This window comes from Protopterus annectens, chromosome 16.part0, assembly GCF_019279795.1.
Source record: "Protopterus annectens isolate FY-2018-M chromosome 16.part0, PAN1.0, whole genome shotgun sequence".
In the NCBI taxonomy this organism is placed as follows: domain Eukaryota; kingdom Metazoa; phylum Chordata; order Ceratodontiformes; family Protopteridae; genus Protopterus; species Protopterus annectens.
The window spans coordinates 44,381,756-44,404,605 of record NC_056750.1 but is presented as its reverse complement, the minus strand read 5'-3'; the positions used below and the strand labels follow the sequence as shown (position 1 = coordinate 44,404,605).

General features: G+C 40.9%; 1 protein-coding gene across 3 annotated transcripts in view; it reads left to right on the top strand.

Moving 5' to 3' along the window:
- POMT1 (protein O-mannosyltransferase 1) overlaps positions 1 to 22,850 on the top strand; it is a 1,532,857-nt gene that overhangs the window by 289,981 nt on the left and 1,220,026 nt on the right. For 2 of the 3 annotated variants that reach the window (XM_044058399.1, XM_044058400.1), the window contains exon 5: positions 20,771 to 20,917. The exons of the other annotated variant lie outside the window; for it this stretch is intronic. In XM_044058399.1, the coding sequence (XP_043914334.1) occupies positions 20,771 to 20,917 (147 nt within the window). The remainder of the gene's footprint in view (positions 1 to 20,770; positions 20,918 to 22,850) is intronic. 3 annotated transcript variants of the gene reach the window in all.

Sequence of the window (22,850 nt, the reverse complement as noted above, 5' to 3'; positions counted from 1 at the left end):
TATGGGAATCCTTCAGTGGACTCTGTCAACTCAGTGGTCCATTCCCCAAAATCCACTATCCATGTCAGTCAAGATTACTCGAGTGTGCAAAATATATCTTCTGTGGTAGATTCATTTGAACCCGCTCCACAAAGGAAGTCCCTTTGTTCTCCCCCTCCCCAAGGCCACAGTGACCATGGATGTCTTCCAGCTCAAGTTAGGGAGAGCACTACTTGGGAACGACAGTCCAAGGCACATGGTCCTCAGAAGAGGCCAAGACTCATATCAGTGTCCTGGAAATAAGAGCTGTCCTCCTAGCATTGCAGGCCTTTCAGGACTCACTCTTTTCTGTGACAATTGCATTGGAGATGGACAACATGTCAGTAGTCTGGTGCATCAATAAACAAGGGGAACCAGATCTTAACCCTCTTTGTCGAGGAGCTCTGAGAGTATGGCAGTAGATAATCTCCTTCAACTGCTTTCTAATAGCAACCCACATTTCAGGGAAATCCAACATAATTGCAGAAAAATTAAGCAGGTTCATTCTGATGTCTCACAAGTGGTGTCTCAATGTCAAAGTGACAGAATTTTCTGTCGGTGTGGCTAGCCATGCTGAAATTTCTTTGCCTCCACCCTCAACAACAAGTGCAGCAGGTTATTTTTCCTAATCTGTCCAGCTGGGGAGTCACTGAGAGATGCTCTAGTGCACAATTGACCCTCTGGACTCCTGTGTGTTTTTCTACCCTTGCCACTAATTTCCAAATTTCTTCAGAAAGCAGTTCAGTTGAAGAGCGCAGTTACCCTCATTGTTCCTTTCAGACCTTGTAAGGTTTAGTTCCCGTTCCTCTGGCCTCATCTTCTACATCCACCATGGGTTCTGGATTCTACTCAAGACCTCCTGTCTCACCAACAGATGTGTCTCACCCAGACATGCATCTCAAAGTGACCGCATGGTTTCTCCAGTTCCACTGATTGCTAGACAGCCCAGTCTCTCCTCCTCAATCCAGCCTATTTTACTATCTACCCATAAAGCTTCTACTAGAAAGACTAATAAGAGTAAATGGAAAAGATTTGTATACTGTGCCCTTAACAAAGATCTGGACCCCCTTTTCAGTGTTTGTACGAGCAATCCTTGAATTTCTAGCTTCAATCTTTAATGAAGGAGATAGTTTTTCAACTATTAGAGTTCAGTTGGCAGGTATGTCTAATTTCCACATGGGCGAAAGTAACTCATTAGCCTCTTCTAAATTATGTAAGGCCTTTCTCAAGGGAGCCTTTTCCTTCAGACCTCCAGTAAAAGATTCTACACACCTTGGGATTTAAATGTAATGCATCAGGCTTTAGCTCAGTCTCCATTTGAACCTTCAGCTAAAGCTGGCCTAAAATTTTCATCTTGGTAAACTATTTTTCGGTAGCTATCATGCCAGCTAGAAGAGTATCTGAACTCCAGGATCTGTCTTGTAAGCCTCTTTATCTAATTTTTCACAAATACAGGGTGATAACTTCTGACTGAAATATTAACCAGCTCATTAATCTCCCAGTTTTCTTTCCAATTTTTTTCAAACAAGGGAGAATACATGTTAAGTCTGTTGGGATATGCATAGACAATTTCATTTCTACCTTCACAGAACCAAAGACTTGAGGAAATCTGACCAGTTATTTGTTTCCTTTTCTTCTTCTAGATAAGGCAATCCAGTATCTAAAGTTATATTGGCCAAATGGTTGACTGATTGTATAACCTTTTATCAGTAGTAAATTGGGTTTATCTTTACTGAAACCCTCCAGGGCCCATTCCACAAGATCTATGGAAGTTTCTTCAGCTTTTTGGTCCAGAGCATTTGTAGATAACATGTGCGGCTGCAACTTGGTCTAACTCCCACACTTTCATTGCTAATTACAAATTGGATTTAACTTTTAGGAACACTGGGGTATTTGGCTCAGCATTCGTTCATAATATCCTTCCTTAAGAGAGTCCCAAGGTTACAGTAGCTGGGGACTCTGTCCCATCAGATGAGGAATGAATGAAAAGGATAACATCAGATTAAAAAGTTATGTACTCACCATAATATTCCAGCTGTGTTGTCCATTTCCGCTCTTCCTCAATTTCCCGCCCACCTGCCCCGTCCTTGTTTGCTTTCCGGAGAGACCTTCAAGTTTGTGTAGGAACCTCTGTTCCTTTTTTGAGCTCCGGCTTCTATGTTTTCTATGCTGCCAGTGTCGTTTTCTGTCACTGGTTATTTGTTTACATGCATGGGGCAGCAAACTCAATCTGAGGTATGTTAGGCTGGTGGAGCATTGTGGGGAAAGGGAGGATCTTTGAATTTTAGGATCCAATGATCTGGAAGAAGTGTCTGAGTCTGATCCAAATCCATCAGTTGAGAAAGAATGAAAATGGACAACACAAATGGAATGTTATGGTGACTACATAACTTTTTTATTCTCTAGCTGCTGTTATTTTTCCCTCCTGTGTTTCACACAAGAAATGTATGAATTCCTCTTAGTCATCAGCACTTGACTTTGGTGGTGTATAAACTCAAACAACTGTAATTTGTTCCAAAATTGTCTTTATTGTCACAGTTATGCAATCTACTGTATCGGTGTTGTTATCAAACGTAATAATCACAACTCTGGTAGCAATCTTTAATCACTATTTTCATACCTTTATCTGATTTTTGACACAATTTGTTGAGTAAAAATCATTTATACTTAGAATGTGTTTTCAGTCAGTGTTCTTTAACCATGTTTTAAAATTAATAACAGCAAATCAGTTTTATTCAAATGTAACAAATTTTTCAGTTTAAAAAAAAAAATTTCATTATTAATGCTCCCAGCATTAATAACCAGCACAGATAAATGTGAACTGTTACATTTCTGTTGTAAGAAAAATCCTGCCTTGTGGTAATCTGATACTGCAATACATCTTCTGCAAAAGTTTTCCTGCCATGCCTCAACAAATGGACTCCATCCTGTTTAAATATATATGCTCAAAATTAGGCATGGATGTTCTACACACTTCCACTTTTTAAAATGGGTAATTTTTTCATGTGGGTATTTACCCCAAAAATCTTTTCATTAACTGCGACCTGATTCTCCTTTCAATATGAGATTTTTGAAAAATAAGTCCTAACACGTGTTCAAGCAATGCTGTTTAAGAGGACTACAAATTCCACAGTGCCAGTCAGCGAGTCCTTTAAAATGAGATAATTTGAACCAATATGAATGAAAAAGTGTTTTGGTACCTATCTTTAAGAATAAGGGTGATGTGCAGAGCTGCAGTAACTACAGAGGGATAAAATTGATCAGTCACAGCTTGAAGTTATGGGAAAGAGTAGTGGAAGCTATGTTAAGAAGGGAGGTGATGATTAGTGATCAGCAGTATGGTTTCATGCCAGGAAAGAGCACTGCAGATGCAATGTTTGCTCTGAGAGTGTTGGAGAAATACAGAGAAGGTCAGAAGGAGTTGCATTGTGTCTTTGTGGACTTAGAGAAAGCATATGACAGGGTGCCTAGAGAGACAATATGACAGGGTGCCTAGAGAGGAGTTGTGGTATTGTATGAGGAAGTCGGGAGTGGCAGAGAAATATGTAAGAGTGGTACAGGATATGTAAGACCCTGGAGAGGTGGAGATATGCTTTAGAGAGGAGAGGAATGAAGGTCAGCAGGGCTAAAACAGAATATATGTGTGTAAGTGAGAGGGAGGGTAGAGGAATGGTGAGGATGCAGGGAGTAGATTTGGTAAAGGTGGATGAGTTTAAGTACTTGGGATCAGCAGTTCAGAGTAATGGTGAGTGTGGAAGAGAGGTGAAGAAGAGAGTATAGGCAGGGTGGAATGGGTGGAGAAGAGTGTGAGGAGTGATTTGTGACAGACTGGTACCAGTAAGAGTAAGAGGGTAGTGAGACCAGCTACGTTATATGGATTGGAGACGGTGGTATTGACAAAAAAGGAGTCAGAGCTGGATGTTGCAGAGTTAAAGATGTTAAGATTTGCACTGGTTGTGACTAGAAATGGAATGGACAGGATTAGGAATCAGTATATTAGATGGTCAGCTCAGGTTGGACAGTTTGGAGACAAAGCAAGAGAAGCAAGATTGTGTTGGTTTGGACATGCACTGAGGAGGGATGCTGGGTATATTGGGAAAAGGATGCTATGGATGGAGCTGCCAAGTAAGAGGAAAAGAGGAAGGCCTAAGATAAGGTTTATGGATGTAGTGAGAGAGGATATGCAGGCGGTTGGTGTGAAAGAGCATGATGCAGAGGACAGCAAGAAATGGAAATAGATGATCTGTTGTGGCGACCCCTAACGGGAGCAGCCGAAAGAAGATGATGATGATGATGATGATGATGATGATGATGAATAAAAAGTTTCTACAAGTTCCTTACATTAAGGCATTCCACGGCTGTACTTGGATCCTGTATTTTTGCTCCTGGTAAGCATAACACAATTTGATGTTCATTATCCTGTCTGCAAATTTAAGTATCATTTCCTCAAATAATTGAATCTCCAATTGCTAGTATATTATTTCTTACTAGATCTAAGAATCTCCCACTTCTAATTCAGTAATGTCTGCTGTGTCAGTTGTTATGAAATAATAATCATCACCGTTAATCTTATTACTCTCACTGTTTTTACTCATTTCATTTGCAAGTATGCAGTTCTCATCTAGCTATCTTTGTGCTTCCACAATCTGTGACATGTTCTCAGCATTGGATTTGACTTTTACAGTTGTATCTTTCGGCTTTTCCCGGTTAGGGGTCGCCACAGCGGAACTCCGGTCTGCTAATGATTGGCAGTAGATTTTTACGTACTGAGTTGCCAGCCCTGACGCACAACCTTCAACGAAGGTATGCCCATTCATGCATGTCTCCACACAGAAGACACTTTAGCTGAGAATCGAACAGGACAACATCTTACTGTGAGGCGACAACGCTACCGCAGCACCACAGTCTTTAATCCTTCCAAATTTAGTTTAGATTTCTTCATCTTAGTATGCCCCTTTGCCTCGTTTTTCTACCTTCTCTGATCTGTAGACAGAATGATTTGTGATTACAAAGAAGGGTAACATTCTTACACAACAAAGAAGTCCCCTTTTCTATGTGTATTCTTTTGCATTGTAGACTAATTTTCTTTATTTGTTCTGAACTTCTTCCTTGTTTTTTATTTTAATTTTCTTCTACGTGCCCTGAACCCTCAGATTGTTAAATACTTGAATCCTGAATTCCAAAGTTGTCATCTGTAGGATCATGTTTAACAGGTGCCAAGTGATCTTAACTAACAGAGGTCACTTCCTTTCCTAAATATGTTCAATTTGCACTTTGCATAATATTATTTATCTCATGAACGCAGCCTTCACTCTATATGTAACAGTTTTCCAGTCTCTGCTAACTGTACAAGTGCAGTCATCTTCAGTAAGTCTAGATTTATTTTTAATAGTAGTAAGCAAATCATCCATCTTTTAACATGATGAAGTCAAGCCTCCAACGTCATCAGGCGTTACATTTGTATATACACAGCATTTAGCACACTGGCCAAGATACTTGTGTATCAGGAAATCATTACTGGCATACTCTTTTAAAGAAGCCTTTCTCAGCTAAAAAGAAAGAATTGTAAAAGAGAAAAATAAATTGAAATCCATCATAACAGGTTTCAAGGAAATTAAAACAAGTAGTAATTTAAGTAAAACTGGGTGAGGAAAGCACAGAAACAATATACAAATAAAAATTAAGTACACGTTGTACATGGGGAAGTAATTCATAGTCACCTTCCGTACCATTTGTGCCACTCACTCTAAAACACTGGCATACTTTATACTATCACTCAGTCGCTTCTCGTTACACCAGTAAAAATTAAAGGTAAAAAAAAAATAATAGATTAAATATTCGCTTACCAAGAGGTTGCACAGTGAATTATAAATCAGTGCTGGATGGTTTCAGATAAGCTCTGGAGTGTCCTGTCTACAGGCTGTATGAATTTATAGCTAACTAAGATCCTTCATTTCAGACTAAAAGTAATGAAGTCACAAACCCACTGTTACTGACTACTGGTGGCTGTGTTACAGTCCTGCAACTTCTGTTAATTATATATGCTAACTCTGAAATTGCTGCTATTTTAAGAGTAATTCCTAAGATGACACAGTCTAAAACTTAGTATATGTATTCCCTGAGTTTGTCACTTTCAGCAGTACTGACCATGGTTATGATATTCAAAATACAGGATAAATGTTTATTTTGCTTTTTTTAGTAGTTATGTCCTAAGCACTTTTCTGGAGGTATGGATACATTATACCCAGTAGGCAGGAAAAATGCTATACCTTACTTAAATTGCTAGACAGCCCCCCCCCCCCCACACACAGATAATGTAAACAGCAGTGAGTTTTATGACACAGGTATTTGTATATGAATCCTTTTGCTGACTTCCATGACTGGAGCCTGAGATGTGATGTTCTTCATTCCACATTGCTGCAGTCCTAACTATTGGGTAGTCCGCTGTCCAGTCGGCCCGAATACCAAAGTATATGGCTGACGTCGGTCAGGGCGCATTAGACTGACGTCAGTACGTCAGGGTACTAATGCGCATGACCGACGTCATATCCTCAGTCTTTTTTGCCGCATGGTCCGATGCAGAAGCAGTTTTGCGAGTGCAGGTTGGCGTTCTGAAATTTTCTGAAGTCGGAGTTTCAGACCGAATCAAAGTTGGCTAAGTACCCCGTTGGGGAACATTTTGGTTTTTTCTTGCCTCAGTATTTAACCGGATGTCAGAAAAAGTGAATAACTGTATTTCTTGTGGGAAACAGATACCTCATAGGGATTACCATACCTTGTGTATACCTTGTTTAGGGCCTGAGCACGGCGTTGTTGGATGCCGCTCTTGTGCTAGATTTAACAAACGCACTATTAAGAGACGGTTAGACTGTGCCAGGTTAGTGTTTGGGAAGCGTTGTAATTATAAAATGCCGTCGGATGCTCCGTCGCCCGCTTCGTCCACCAAGCGCAAGGACAAAACAGCGAAGCCTAGGGTTGATGAACCGGCAGTCCCGGACGTCGGTTCTTTAGAAGGCTCAGTGGAGCCAGAGGTTTTGCCAGGAGTTTCTTTGGAGTCTCAGGCAGAGACTTTACTGTTACAGGATGTGCCTTCTCAGGAGGTAGGCCAGGCTGAGGGGGCTTCTCAGGTAACTGTTCTTCCCTCTCTTCCCAAGGTAGTTAGAGCCTCTCCTTCTGTTTCCAAAACTTCTTTGAGAGGTAGGCCAAGTTTAGCTTCAGTGGGGGCTTCTCCTAGCACTTCAGGTTCTGTGCCTAAGAAACATATGCTTAAAATGGCAGAAGATTTGATTACTATGATCAGAGGTTCTATGCCCCCTCCTGATAAGAGGCCTAGGGTGGAACCTGAGTTTGAGAGTTTGGAACAGTGTTCAGAGGCTTCTGAGTCTTCTGCGGAAGACTTGCAGGAGTTTCCTCCTTATTCTGATTCTGATGTGGATGATTCCACTCCTACAGCTTCTCCTCCTGAGGATTTCTCATTTTCAGAGACTCTGCATTCCATGAGGGAGCACTTTAAATGGGAAGGCCAAGATTACTCTGATTCCAGGAAAAGGCTTAGGGAATTCTTGTTTTTACCCCAGCATAGGCCCTTAGCTATACCTCCTGTGTTGAATGTGGTGGAAGATGTTTTTGCAGAGGCTTCCCTGAACCCTGATTCTTTGCCTCCTGCTCCTGTTAAACCTGATAGGTACTATAGGGTGCCTGAAGCTCATAAGTATCTTTTTAAGAGTCCTAGGGCAGACCCGGAAACTGTTTCTCAGGGACCTAAAGGTGTTAAGGTCTCTGTTGTTAAAAACCCTGTTCCCACTGATAAAGAGGCAAGGGCTTTGGATAGATGGGGAAAGAAAGTGTATACTTCTTCCACTTTAGCCATGAGGGTGTTGAATTGTCAGTTTCACATGCTAAAATATCAAAATTATCTCCTTTCTCAATTGAAATCTAAGGTGGATGCTTTGGCGGAAGGTATTGAGTGTAAAGAGTTGCTGGATTTAGTTCATGTGTCTGAACAAGTGGGTAAGCATTCTTTGCAATGTGGTTTTGATGCTGTACAGGCCTCCTCCAGGGTGGCTGCCACTAGTTCTGTTCTTCGCAGGCATGCCTGGTTGAGGGATCAGAATTTAGCTGAGCATGTTAAAACAAGGATTTTGGATGCTCCTTTACAGTCTGATGTGTTGTTTGGTTCGCCTGTGGAAGCAGTTTTAAAGAAAATGGAGGACAAAGCTAAGTCTATGCAAACTGTTAAAGATTTTTTGCAGGTGCAGCCACCGAAGTTTAGTAGAAATTGGCCTACTAAGGGATGGACATATCCTGCTTATGATTCCCAGTCTAGGGGTAGGTCTAGACGTGGTAGGGGCAGAGCTCAAGGTTCTTTTAGGCCTAGAACAGGAAGTTCACCTGCTCAGACTTCTGGTGAGGGCAGGGGTCAGTCCTTTCGTAAACAGGCCCAATGACCTGCCTTTTCAGCTGCCAGTAGATTCTCGTCTGGCAGCTCCTTTGGGAGGAAGACTGTCTCTTTTCAAAGAAAATTGGGATTTAATTACTCAAGACAGATGGGTGTCGGATATCATTCACCACGGTTACAGGTTTTATTTCCATACATTGCCCCCTTTCAAAGGCATGCCAGACGTTCCTCCTCCACAAAGGAAAGAGGCTCACAAGCAAATTTCTCTGTTACTCCAAATAGGGGCCATTCAGCCAGTCCCTGTATCAGAAAGGGGCCTAGGATTTTATTCTCGCCTGTTCCTAGTACCAAAGAAGGGGAACACGTGGAGACCAATTTTGGATTTATCTATCCTCAACACTTATCTGGACATTCCCAAGTTCAAGATGTTGACGTTACAACAGCTTTTACCTCTGCTGGGCAAAGATCACTGGATGGTAACTTTAGATCTCAAGGAAGCTTACCTTCATGTGCCTATAAGACTAAGTTGCAGGAAGTATCTGCGTTTTCGAGCTGGAAATTCTCATTATCAGTTCTCTGCATTGCCCTTTGGCTTATCTACTGCCCAGAGTATTCACAAAGGTTCTGGCTCCAGTGATAGCTTACTTCAGGCTAAAAGGAATTCAAATCTATCCTTACTTGGACGACTGCCTGATTCTGGCTCAAGAAAAGGAAGACCTTCTACAGCATCTGGAATATGTCATAGCAGTGCTAAGATGCCTAGGGTATTCTGTGAACGAAATAAAGTCCAGTCTAGTACCCTCTCAAGACATGTGCTTTCTGGGTGTGAGACTGAATACAGCAGCCCAGATGGCCTTTTTAACCCCGGACAAACAAAAGAGTCTATCCATTTACTTCCATCAACTATCTCATCAGTCCGTGCTGACTGCAAGGACAGTCCTTCAAGCATTAGGGTTCATGGCATCTTGTATTCTGGTGCTTCCCAATGCCAAACTGCATATGAGGAAGCTGCAATGGTATCTCAAAATGTATGGACACAGCACTGCCAGGATTTGGACACTGTCATTCAAATAATACCTTGCCTTCAAAAAGAATTTTTGTGGTGGGCTCAGGAATGTCACCTAAACAAGGGACTCTCTGTGACCCGGCCAGAGGCGAGTCAGATTTTAACGACAGATGCCTCGGACATTGCTTGGGGAGCTCATCTAAATGGAAAGTGGATACAAGACAAGTGGCCTGCCAGACTACAGCATCTACATATCAACATGAAGGAGATGTTAGCAGTCCAGTTTGCATTAATGGCTTTCAAGGAGTTACTTCTTCCAGGGCAGGTGTTGATTCTAACAGACAACACAACTGTCATGTGGTACATCAACAAACAAGGGGAACACATTCTTATCCTCTATGCAGGCAAGCAATGATTTTATGGGAGACTGCGCTCAGCTTGCAACTAACTCTTCAGGCAAGGTTTCTGCCGAGCACAGAACTCCTTAGCAGATGTGTTAAGCAGACAAATCATGGATCCCCACGAGTGGAAACTGGATCTTCATGTATTTCAGAAATTGACAGTGTCATGGGGAACTCCAGACATAGATCTGTTCGCTTCTCCACTAAACCACCAGCTGCCAAAGTTTTGCACAAAGGGGTTTCATCACACAGCTTGGAAAGTGGATGCTCTTTCTTTCAGTTGGAAAAATCTTCATGTGTATGCCTTTCCACCTCTGCCTCTTCTTCCAAAGGTGCTCTTAAAGGTCAGACAAGACAAGCCAAGGATGATTTTAATAGCTCCAGATTGGCCTCGGCAACACTGGTACCCACTACTAAGGAGTCTGGTAAGGAAGCCTCCATGGCCTTTACCTTTGATTCCACATCTGTTATCTCAGAAGGACGGTCATCTGCTCAATGTCAAGCTTCACTCTCTTCATCTAACAGCCTGGCATATTCTGTGTTGAAACACAGCAGGTCTCAACTTCCTCAACAAGTTTTAAATGTGATTATGGAAGCTAGAAGACCTAGTACAAGGAAAGTGTACGCAGAAAAATGGAAGAGATTTTTATTTTGGAGTACAGCAAAGAATTTGGAGATTTCTGAGCCTAATTTGAGTGTGGCTCTTCAATATCTTACTGAGTTATTGGACAAAGGTTTGTCCTTCTCTTCCATTAAGATTCATGCTGCAGCAATTTCAGCTCACTATGATTGTGACCCACCATTGTTTTCGCATCCTTTGTTCAAGCAGTTTCTTAGAGGGGCAAAGAATATAAGACCCCCACGTAGAGCTCCTACTCCTGCTTGGGATCTCAATTTTGTGTTGGAAAAACTTACTCTACAACCTTTTGAGCCTGCGGCTACTGCTGAATTGAAATACTTGTCATGGAAGACTGCTTTTCTGTTGGCGATTACTTCTGCAAGAAGGGTGTCTGAGTTGCAGGCCCTTATGGCAGTAGAGCCCTTTTAGATTTTCCATAAGGATAGGGTATCATTACGTACTAATCCTTCCTTTATGCCTAAGGTGGTTTCTAGTGTGGCTTTAAACCAAACTATTCATTTGCCTACTTTTTATGCAGACCCCCAAAATAAAGGGGAAAAGATTTTGCACACTTTAGATGTACACAGGCAATTGCGTTATTATTTAAGCAGGACTAAGGATTTTAGGCAGTCTCAGCAGTTGTTTGTTTCTTTTGCTTTGAGTTCAGGGCAAGCCTGTGTCAAAACAAACTATTTCTAGGTGGATTGGGTTTTGCATTGCATTTTGTTATTCCCATCATGGCAAGGAGATTCCAGCTGGGATTAGGCCTCATTCCACTAGGGCTACTGCCACTTCAACAGCATTTCTAACGGGGGTGGCAACTAAGGATATTTTGGAGGCAGCTACTTGGAGTTCAGTGCATACTTTCTCTAAGCATTATCACCTTCCTCTCTACTCTAAGTCTAGGGCTGGTTTTGCCACAGCTATTTTGCAAGGCATGTTGTCAGCTCCTGCTTCTTTATGATTTGCCAGCCTCCCTTACCTCTGCTTTGGGATTCTACCCAATAGTTAGGACTGCAGCAATGTGGAATGAAGAACATAGTACAGTTTTGTACCTACCATAAATGTAGATGTTCGAGGATCCACATTGCTGCAGTCCAATTTACCCTCCCTCCTTCCCCTCTGTGTTTAGGGGTGGTTGTGTAGGTGAGGTTATATGCTGATAATTTTGTATATTTTGTACATATTTTTGGTGCAGGTATATTGGGCCTTGTCTTTTTAGGGTCTTCTGACATCTGGGGCAAGAAAAGACTGAGGATATGGCGTCGGTCATGCGCATTAGTACCCTGACGTACTGACGTCAGTCTAATGCGCCCTGACCGGCGTCATATACTTTGGTATTCGGGCCGACTGGACAGCGGACTACCCAATAGTTAGGACTGCAGCAATGTGGATCCTCGAACATCTACATTTATGGTAGGTACAAAACTGTACTTTTTGCAGGAGTGGAGTATTATGCTTTTCCTGATTTCTTGCAATTGGAAACAAGTGACTTTAGCATACAGCTTAAAATCTAAAAAAAATGTGCCCAATCAAGAATTCTAGGGCAGAAGGCCAAAAGCAAGGAATTTTTATATACAATTAGTCTATTTCAGTTAAAAAGTGTAATACGTCCGGTTTTGCATCAATATGCATTTTCAGAATAATTAGAAATATGGAACTCTGTCTGTCATTACTGCCTAACTGTAATCCTCAGTGAATTACTAGAAAATACTAGAAAATGCCAAAAAAAAAAAAAGTTGTAAGGAACAGGACAAAAATATGAGGCAACCTCAAGGACGATGCCTATCATATTGATCATTGCTGCAGCAGCTTCGAGCTGAATGGCCTAAAACATAGGTTTGAGTGCCAAGCCCTTGAGAGCTTCATCAACAGTTGACTTGTGCTGTTTCTTTGCTGGGCAGATAAGTTTTCTTACAGGAAAAATCTTCCACATTTAAAAATGTATTGTTTAATGTACTTTCCTGCTTAGGGAAATTCTTTTTCTATGAGTTTGTGTTTTATCGGGCTGTTATGAGACTTAACTGTACTTATAAACTTGTATGCACTTTTTTTGTATCAATTTAAAGTGGTTACAAGTTGTTAGAAAAACTTTTTTTCTGTGGAGAAATTGGGTTTATTTTACTTTTGGGGGCTGGAAGGTGTATTAAAGTGCTTTTTACAGTGTTTTTATCTGGGGAAAAAAAGGGGGACTAATTTATTTATTTACTGGCTTGTGCTACTTGTTTTCCCTGAGAAAGAGGCACTACTTTCGGCTTGACCATTGAACAAACTACAAGTCCTTCTTCCAGCAACAATAAAACTGGTTCCCCAGTCCATGCATCTTTTTCCCAAAATCCCTCTGGTGTAGCACTTGCCAATATGGACTGGGGGGTTAGCTATGTCCTCTGTATCTGCTGGGGTCCCCTCAGTGGGCAAGGGAGAGCAACTCTTGTTGGACATGAGAGAGGGAACTGGAAAGACTTCCCTATTTAGTCAGAGTGTCTGTGCCAATCCCTGGGGAATCCCTGGGGAAGCTGCTGCTGTTGCCATTAATAACACTGGTGGCCCCATTTGTCATGTCAAAAAGAATCCGAAAACTAAACTGATCTATTCTTCCTCAAATTTCTTCAGACAGTAGTTTATTGGGTCTGGCTTAGTGTTTGATTCAGATCATTGATCCTTCTTGGTTGGTTTCTGGTTAAAGAAAGAGAGAATCCTCTTTTCGGAAGAGTTTCATGATTCTGAGTCTGGACAGGAAGATGAAGGGACAGATTTCTCATTCAGACTTGAGATCTCTGTATCTGATTCTCCCTGTGGTGATTTCTATTTCCCTGAGACTGTTTCCAGAATGTGCCAGTGTTTTCAGTGGAAGAACACTGAGGTTTCCCAGTCCCTCAGAAAATATTATTAGCTGGTGCAAATGTCATCTTTGGAGGATGTGTGTGTTACTGCCTGCAATTTTTTTGACAGCCTGTTAACCCTAAAAAGGCAGGTGGAACATATTTTAAGTTTGTATGCAGTCATCCCAAACCTGACCCAGCAGCTGTAGCATTAGATAATCCTACTGCTGCTAAACAATGCAACTGATAGAACCAGTTCCTCCCTTCCTGGGGTTAAATTCCAGTACTACTCTTTCTAACAAGGATGGGAAGATTATTGATAGGTATGGGGGAAAAGTGTATACTTCTGCTACTTTGATTTTCAGGATTTTGAATTGTCAGGCTTCTATGTTAGTTTATTCTGACTACCTCCAACAACATTACCATACAACCTGACTCCCACACTACGCTTCTAGGTGCCACCATTGACAACAAACTTAAATTTAACTTTTACATATCCTACAAGGCATAAAAAACTCAGCAAAAATTGGGCTTGCTTTATCACAATCAAAAATTGTTGACTTCTAGTGCTAGGCTCTCCCTGGCACAGGCTCTTCTTCTCCCCCTCCCTTCTCTATGCCGCCCCAGTCCTAACTAACATTCAGTCCACTACCCTGGCCAAACTCCAGCAAACATGCCGCAAGATTTGTCACAAACTCCCCTTATAACTCGCACCATTGCCTTGCACTCAACTCTCTACAATGGCTAGAACTTCCACAACAACTCCTATCACAATTTCAAATCACTCACTGCATATTACACAAACCATCCTGTTGTCCTGCTCTCTTCTCCTTAGTTTCAGCCTGTACCCCCAACCGCACACTCCACACCTCAAACTCCTAGACACTTACCAACCAGGGAAAACTATCAGTAAACTACTGTACATCAGATTTCACTTACTTTATACCAAAACTTGTTTATGTCATGACCCTACCTAACTCCACTACAATCTCATACCCTTATCTTTTCCAATTTCTTTCCCTTATGCCTTAGGGTCTTAATCTACCTCCTGCCACCCCTTCCACCTTATACAATACATTCTCATCTCTCACATCTCACAATTATACTTCACATCAAACTTTGATAAATTGCTCTGACAGTATTATTTCACTGAGGATGTATCACAAAAAAAATATTGTTTATACATTTTCTGATATGATTTACCTTACTTAATTTGTTCTTATCCTACACAGCATATTTATATGTATTTGTACTGTGTATGTAGTGAATTTCTATGTAATTGTGTTTCAAACTACACCTTTATTTGTTATTAACTGACTTGTTATGTAATGCAAACTGAATTTATTTGTATTGTAAACTATTTGTAACTGGAATTTTTCTCCTCGGGTCTCCACTGAAAATGGGTCTCTGGCCCAGCTGGACTTAACAAATGTCAGTAAATAAAATAAAATAAAATATTGCGAAAGTATGAGGAATGCTTTGTCTACGTTGTCTTATTTGGGGAAGAATCTGCTTTAAATGGTTTAATTTCTTCCATTTTACAGGACACAGCTCATTGTTTAAAGTCTGTGCGTGTTGGTGAGACTCTGTGGATTCTTCTTTTTCCAGTTATATGGCTACTGGTATTGTTTTGAGGAGATTTGCCTTGCTGCATTCCCAGAACCTCCCAGATGATGTGAAAATGAGATTTTAAATTCTCCTTTGGATGCAAATTTAGTTTTAGTTTTTAGTCCATTGTTGCAGAGATTCTTCAAAAGTGTGATCAAAGGAGACCTCTCATGCAATTTTGTCAAGAAACAGTCTCTTCAAAATGCTGGTAGTCAGACATTTAAGAAGAAATTGTAAGAGGTTTCCAAAAGGAATATAGGGCCCGTCTGAAAACAGGGACAGTCCAACAAATCAGAATGACTATTTTAGGGGATCTTGCCCCCCCCCCCCCCCCCCCCCCCAGCAGTCATTTTCCTTTCCAGAAAGTTTAAATGTCCATTTTTGTCTTTGGGAACAATTTCAGACAGATGGGTTCTGCAGATCACTCATCAAGGTTGCATATGGCAATGGGAGGAAATTCCTCCTTTCCAGGGAGTCATTCCTCACCCACCAGACCAGACTCCTTTATTTCCCCCGTCCTTCAATACATGTTTCCTCAGGGAGTGAAAGAACCAGTTCTTCCTTTACAGGTTGTGAAATGTGTTTATTCAGGGATGTTTTTAGTACCAAAGAAAGAAAATGCTTTATATTCCAGTTCTGGATCTTTCTTTCCTAAACCCTTTTATGAAGGTGCTGATGTTCAGAATGCTGTCACTTCACAAAATGCAATTCTTTCTTCCTAATTTAATTTTCCTACTAACAGATTTTAATACATGCTAATCATGACACCTGTATTCATCTGTATGTCAGGCATTTCTTAAGTTTTTGTGTGTTTGGATCACGTTGTCAGTGCTGCACTTATCCTTTGGACTATCCACTGCACCAAGAGTGTTCACAAAGTGCCTAGCTGTGGTTATAACTCATTGCAGGTGACAGGGTGTCCACATTTTTCCATATTTAGATGACTTGCTTATCTTTGCAGAGTCTTTCTCAAAGTGTCATGAATCCATCACTTGGGTGAGAGATCTCTTGCACAAGCTGAGATTCCAAAAACATATTAAGTCTTTTTTTGACTCCTTCACACAGGAGTGTGTTCCTGGTATATCTGCTAGACACATCAGTTCAAAGAGAGTTTCTTCCACAGGAAAACATTGGTCTATACCTAGATCTGTTTCTAATGTTTTCCACTCAAACTTCGGTAACTACAAGGGAATTTCTCAACATTTTGGATTTTATGGCATCTATGATTCTCATGATACTCCTGGTAAAACTTCACATGAGAAAGATACATTGGTACTTGAAGTGTCTTTGGTTCCAGCAGTAACACCTATTATCTTTACAAATTCCAATTCTGGGTTAGAATCAGTCACTTGGAAACAGCAAATTTCCTTAAGGTTAGGTCTCCTCTTCTGCCTCCCTGCTTCACAGCAATCAGTCACCACAGATGGCTCTGACTTTGCATGGAGAGCAGTTACAAGAAGAATAAAAGTGCAAAGTGTGTGGGACACCAAGGACAACCACAACACATACATATAAAAGAGATGCTTGACCTGATCAGGGCACTTAACTTTCTGAATCATCTTTGGTCCTCTGGACCTCTTCAAATTGTTAGAGACAATACCACAGACATGTGATACATCAGCAAGCAAGGGAAGACCAGGTTGTACCCTTTTTCAGGCTAGCCATGTTAGCTTGGGATGTAGCTTCACAGCACAGTCTTACTCTACAGGCATCCTACATTCCGTCAGAGTGAAATTGTGTGGTAGACAAACTAAGAAGTATAAGGACAGACCCTCATGAATGGAAACTAGATCAGGGGGTCTTCCAAGATTTGATCCATTTGTGGGGAGTTCCTCAAGTTGGCCTTTTTGCCTCCTCTCTAAACAATCAGCTGGCGAAATTCTGTACTGAAGAAGGCCTGTAAGACAGATGCCTTTTTCTTTCCTTGGAAAGGAATGTTTCTGTATGCTTTTCCACCCTTTCCTCTGATATCCAGGGCACTTCTGAAGATTCAGAAGGAATTTCCCAAGATCATTGTGGTGACACGTTTATGGCCCAGGCAACAGTGGATGTCCTTCTATTCTCATGTTGCAGTATTCTTACTGTGAGATCCTTCGCCTCAGATGACCTGAGTGTCTCTTCCTGTACAAAAGCTTAAGCCTGGTTGCTGCTGGTGCATGGGACGACATTCGGGTTACCTGAGGCAGGCGATCCCAAAGTAAGAATACTGCAACATGGAAGAGAAGGACATCTATGGTTATGGTAAGATTTTACACAACTATTCTTTCCCCCTTCTTTTGGATTTGAACAGGAGCAATTACCACAAGCTTCCTCACAGAATTGATCTACTCACACAAGAACAGGGGTGTTTGATACGGTTTACCTTTATATGTATGTTCTGCACATGGGCGAATGCCATAAGCTCGAAAGGACGTTTGCTAAGTTCCCAAATATTGAAAGAAAAAGGATTTGAATGTGCAATGATCGAATGCACAGAGCATTCGCTTATCGCAGATTTGGCATTTTGGGTGCGGATTGCACTATAGTAGGGATCGGTAAATGGACCCTTTCCCCACTGTAGTGCGATCTTGGAGTTAGTATATTAACGTAGGGGGGTTGTGGGGGCGTAGGGGGGCTTGCCCCCCTGCATTACAGTTTGTATTCAACATTTTTGTTCGAAAATCAGAGAATCTGCTTTTCAATTTGCTGATTTTCGAACATCAGAAACTGTCGCGGGTTTGTGTTTTGCACTTTGGATTCGCTCATATGAGCGATCTCACATGTGATTTTCGGGTATGTAAAGGTAAACCATTTGATAAACCCTGACCTTAATCAACTTCAGTTGACCGCCTAGATGAGAGGGTCTTAATTCGCTTTAGGCAATTGTTTTCTGAGGACATGCAGCAGGTACTAACGGAGTCAATAAAGCCTGCTACTAGAAAGTCATATATTTACAAATGGAAAAGGCTTTCTAGTTAGTGGCAACAACATAACCAGTTACCATTCAGAGTGAATGTTTCTTTGGTTTTACAGTGTTTACATGAGTTTCTATCTGTTGGCCTTTCCCATTCCTCCAAGGTTCATTCATAGGCTATTTCAGCTTGTCTGGCCATGGATACTTTTCTTTCCATACATTCTTATGTCAAAATGATTTTGAAAGGAGTTTTGCATAAGAGGTCTTCAAGAAAACTGATTGCTCCTCCTTGTGATCTTATTTTATTTTTTTTTTGTTAGAGAAGCGAACACTTGCTCCATTTGAACCATCTTATCTGGCTGACTTGAGGTTCTTAACATGGAAAACTGTTTTACTGATTGCTCTGACCTCTGCAGGAAGAGTAACTGAGTTGCAACTCCGTATGGTGAGTCTGCTCTAATTTTCCACAGAGATAGGGTGTCTTTAAGAATTAGCTCTTCTTTTATGCCTAAAATGGTATCCGAGTTTACTTTAAGCTTAACTGTCCATCTCCATTTTCTTTCCTGAATCTAAAATTGAGGGAGAAGGGACACTCGATACCTTGGATGTCCACAGATAAACTCGGGTACTATCTTGACAGAACAATATTTTTCTGATCTTCCGATCAGTTGTTCATGTGTTGTTTAGGTAAAAACACACTATTTCCAAATGGTTGTCCAAGGCTGTTGCCTTTTATTATTCTCACTCTTAACAAAGCTATTCAGGGCAGGGTCAAAGCCTGCTCTACCAGGACCTTGGCTACATCTGTGGCTTTTTAGAAAAGGTTGGATTCTAGAAGTGTTCTAGAAGCAGCAGCTTGGTCTTCTTTAATACTTTAAAAAAGCACTACAAGCTTAATTCCTTCTCTAGGTCTAGATCAGACTTTGCTAGAACCATTCTCTAAGGCTTCCGGACCCTTCATCTTCCACCTCCCAGATGTTGTAGTCTGTGGGTATCCACCAATATTGCTAAGGCTATTGCTGCAGTGATAAATATGATGAATATAATCCAACTGTGTAAGTGAACTTACCATAACAGAAAATGTTCATATGATCACTGCTGTAGTAGCCTCTTCCTCCCTCCCATTCCTTTTTTTTTTTTTTATTTTGCCAGGGTGTGCACATAGTATATATATTTTTACTCCTAGCTATGGCCGCTCAGGGCTCACCTTTCCTCTTTCAGTTGTCATGAAAGCTCTAAAGGGTTTGGTGCTCTAATCTATATTTTAGGCAGCTCAGCTCAAGATGCCTAACAGTTGGAGAGCATGGAAGGTGCCCGGAAGCTTTGGAAGCTGGCCAGCTATTATGTCCTTGGCAGAATGTAACCCATACAGCTAAGGCTACTGCAGCAGTGATCATTCAAACATGTACTGTTATAAGTTTACCTACATAACTGTATTTTCTGTAAAATCAAGGACAATTGAGATGTATGCTTGCTAATAACACTGCGTGCAGCTCAGTATTTTTTTAATTTATGTTTTAAATACTTCAGCACAGCATGCAAGCAAATATCCTCTTCAACTGGCCGAAAATGTGAGGAAAAACTGAGCAGGCAAGGTTATTTTCTGCTGCTTCCCTAAGCATTGCCTTAAACTGCACAACATTTCAGAGTTCAAGCACTTTAATACTCTCACTTTGCAACCAGCAAAAGTCCTTATACATTGCCTGCTCTTTCTGAACATACATCTAGCTACCTGCCAGCAAAAGTTATTAAAAAATAAAATCTCACTACTGGCACTACTACTGCTGTTTTACACTATGATCTCCATTTTGATTTTGCAGAATTTCTGTTCCTTGCAGCAGAAAGCCCGGAAAAGGATTGGTCAAGTGCAATAACCCCACCCCCACTCCCTGAGTGCTGCAAATTGTAGCTTATTTATTTATTTATTTATTATTGCTATGTAAACAAATGCATCATTTCTTTACTTAATAAATAAATGAATGGATAATTGTTCCAGCTTTAGCTCTTCTGATGCTGCCCACATTCCTCCTATTATTGTACTCACAGTAACAGTAGATCGGTGAGAAGTCATATATGTAGTAAAACTCCATTCCTCGGCTTCCCCCAGCTAAGCAAGTATACTTTTGGTTTTACTTCCCCTGTTTCTGTTTTGTAAAAGTCACTGGTGGAGACTGCCATCTACCTGCAGCTGATTGTTATTACTGTACTGTTTATATGATGAACAGTACCTCCTTGTTTGTTTGTGTTCATAGGTTCATAGGTTCTTTCGGCTTTTCCCTGTTAGGGGTCGCCACAGCGGAACTCCGGTCCGCTAATGATTGGTAGTTGATTTGTACGTGCCGAGTTACCAGCCCTGATGCACTTCGGCTTTTCCCGGTTAGGGGTCGCCACAGCGGAACTCCGGTCCGCTAATGATTGGTAGTTGATTTTTACGTGCCGAGTTACCAGCCCTGATGCACAACCTTCAATGAAGGTACGCCCATTCACGCATGTCTCCACGCAGAAGACGCTCTAGCTGAGAATCGAACCGGACAGCGTCTTACTGTGAGGCAACAACGCTACCGCAGCACCACCACCGCGACATGAACAGTACCTCCTTATTTCATCATTTTTAGAAGGACTCTTTCTAGCTACCTTATGGTTTATGTTCATGCATTGCTCATGTTCCTCACTGAAGATGGCTCCTGACAGCTCTTCCTTTAATATCATGTCAATATCAGACCATTCTTGGCTGGGACCAGGATATGTAGATAGTATGGAAAAGAAAATACTTAAAGATATGGTGCTTTGTACTGTGATTAAGTATGCCCAGACACTGCTGTATCATTCTTATGCAGTGTTAACACCTGTTATATGTAAAATAAACAGTTTTTCAAAAGAATACATGCTTAGTGCGGCTTTGATTTGTACTAATAATTTTTTATTGAAAATTAGAAAGGTAACATCCTGAACCTGTTTAACTTCTGAGTGATGTGAGTTCAGGCATTTTGTTTTTGTAATTTCAGAATATACTAATAATGTACCTGTTTGGTGTCTGCGCATATTGCCTGCAGTTGCTGGAGCTCTCTGCATCCCTGTAGCGTATCAAATTATAGTGGAGCTGCAGTTCTCCCATCTTACTGCCCTAATGGCAGCCTTGTTGGTCATGTTTGGTAAGTAAGAACACTTTGGTGCTTCCTGACATATTTAAATGCAATACATTGGCTTGGAGTTTGGCATTAATGCATTTCTGTTGACAGTATAGCTGTAGTATTACTTGTACGTGTTTATCATATGATAAAACATTTTGTACAATTTATCAGATAATGCAAACAGCCAGTTTCTTATAATCGCTGTCATTGTCACTTTCTCAGGCAGATTTAGTGATCATACTGGTGTGGGTTTTCACTGTGTGCTTCAGTTTTTCCCAGACCAAAAAGTTATGCCCTTCAGTAAAATATGAATATTCTGAATTGCTCATAGATGTGTGCATAGTGTGTGCATGCTTCCTGTGATAGAACAACGTCTCACCCAGGATTGAACCCTGCTTTTGGGAGACGCCCCATAAAGTATTAGGGAATGAGTTAATCAATCAGTGATGACAGTACTGTGTACATTGTGATTTCCTGCAACAAGTTAATTTATAAATCTCTTTAAAAGTTTATAACTTGTGCTGTGGAGTGACTGTTTGATTTTATTTCCTTTCGTTTCCTGTTTAAGTTGCTGTGTAAAACAATACATTTGCATTCTGGCTGCCTCATTTCCTTACCTTGTAATATGAGGGACAGTAGATAGTCATTTCATAGTACAAAAAACACAGCTGAGAAACTGTTACCAGGTAAGATCAAGTGATCTCAAGGTAGAAATCATTAGGTCACCTAAACTGCCTGGTTGAGATGAGTAACCCAGTTAAGAACAGATGGCCATTTATTGTTTAGTGTAAGTATAAAGCAAGTTAAAAAAAAAACAGAAATACTTAGTTGTAGAAATAAACACTTGATTCTGTTTTCATCTGTCTAAAGAAAGAAAGGGGATTCATCCAGAGGAATACATGTATGTATTTATAAATGTATGTATTTATTTATGTTAAAAAACAAGTAATCTCCATGGTATCCCCGAAGTCTCCAACAACCCACTAAACAAGTATAGTGGGTCCGAAAACGAAAGAGTGTAAGAAACTTCTCTGTGTGGAAGATTTTCAATCCATATATATCTAGTTAATAACTGTATATTAATCAGATCAGGTAATGGTAGTAGAAGTAGCAGACTTAATTTCTTCCTAAGTCAAAAAGTAATAAATATATAATTTGAAATATTATGCAGCATTACTAAGCATTCGAAAGTAATCCAAGCAGGGTCGACAGTCTGTTTCCATTCGACTGTACTGTGAGGACTGATTAACTGAAGGCATTTTGATCATGCCCAGGAGATCAAATGGGCTTCTAAGAAAAAGAAAGTTTATGTTGGGGGTGGGTGCAAGTTCTCATACACCACCAAAACAGAGTGACTATCTCTGTGGTCACTAAACTGGGTACAAGTTCCCATACACCACCAGAGCAGAGCAACTATCTTTGCAGTCACTATACTGGGTGTAAGGTCCCATACACCACCAAAGCAGAATGACTATCTCTGTGATCACTAAACTGGGTTAAAGGTCCTCTGCACCATCAAAGCAGGGTGACTATCTCTGTGGTCACTAAACTGTGTGCATGTTCCCATACACCACCAAAGCACAGCAACTATCTCTTTGGTCACAGAACCACTAGGGTAAGTTAAAAATTAGTTCTCTTGAAACCACCTTAGTCTGCCAGGAGCAATTTGAGTGAATTTCAAATAACCATTCCCCAACCAAATGCCCTAATAAAACATAGCACATTTTTTCTATTTTATACCTTCACAATAGCTCATAATATTTGGGTATTTGCCTTTTATTGTAGCAGTCTTTATCAAAATTTAAATTGCAGTAGCTTGCTGTAAGTGACTGGGGTGGAGGAAACAGACATTTTGCCATTACTGGTGTGATGGCTCTTCTCTGAGCCAGTGATCAGGGAGCCTCAATCCTCACTACTGGCACTGGTGAAGGGACATTCACGTGGAACAAAAATA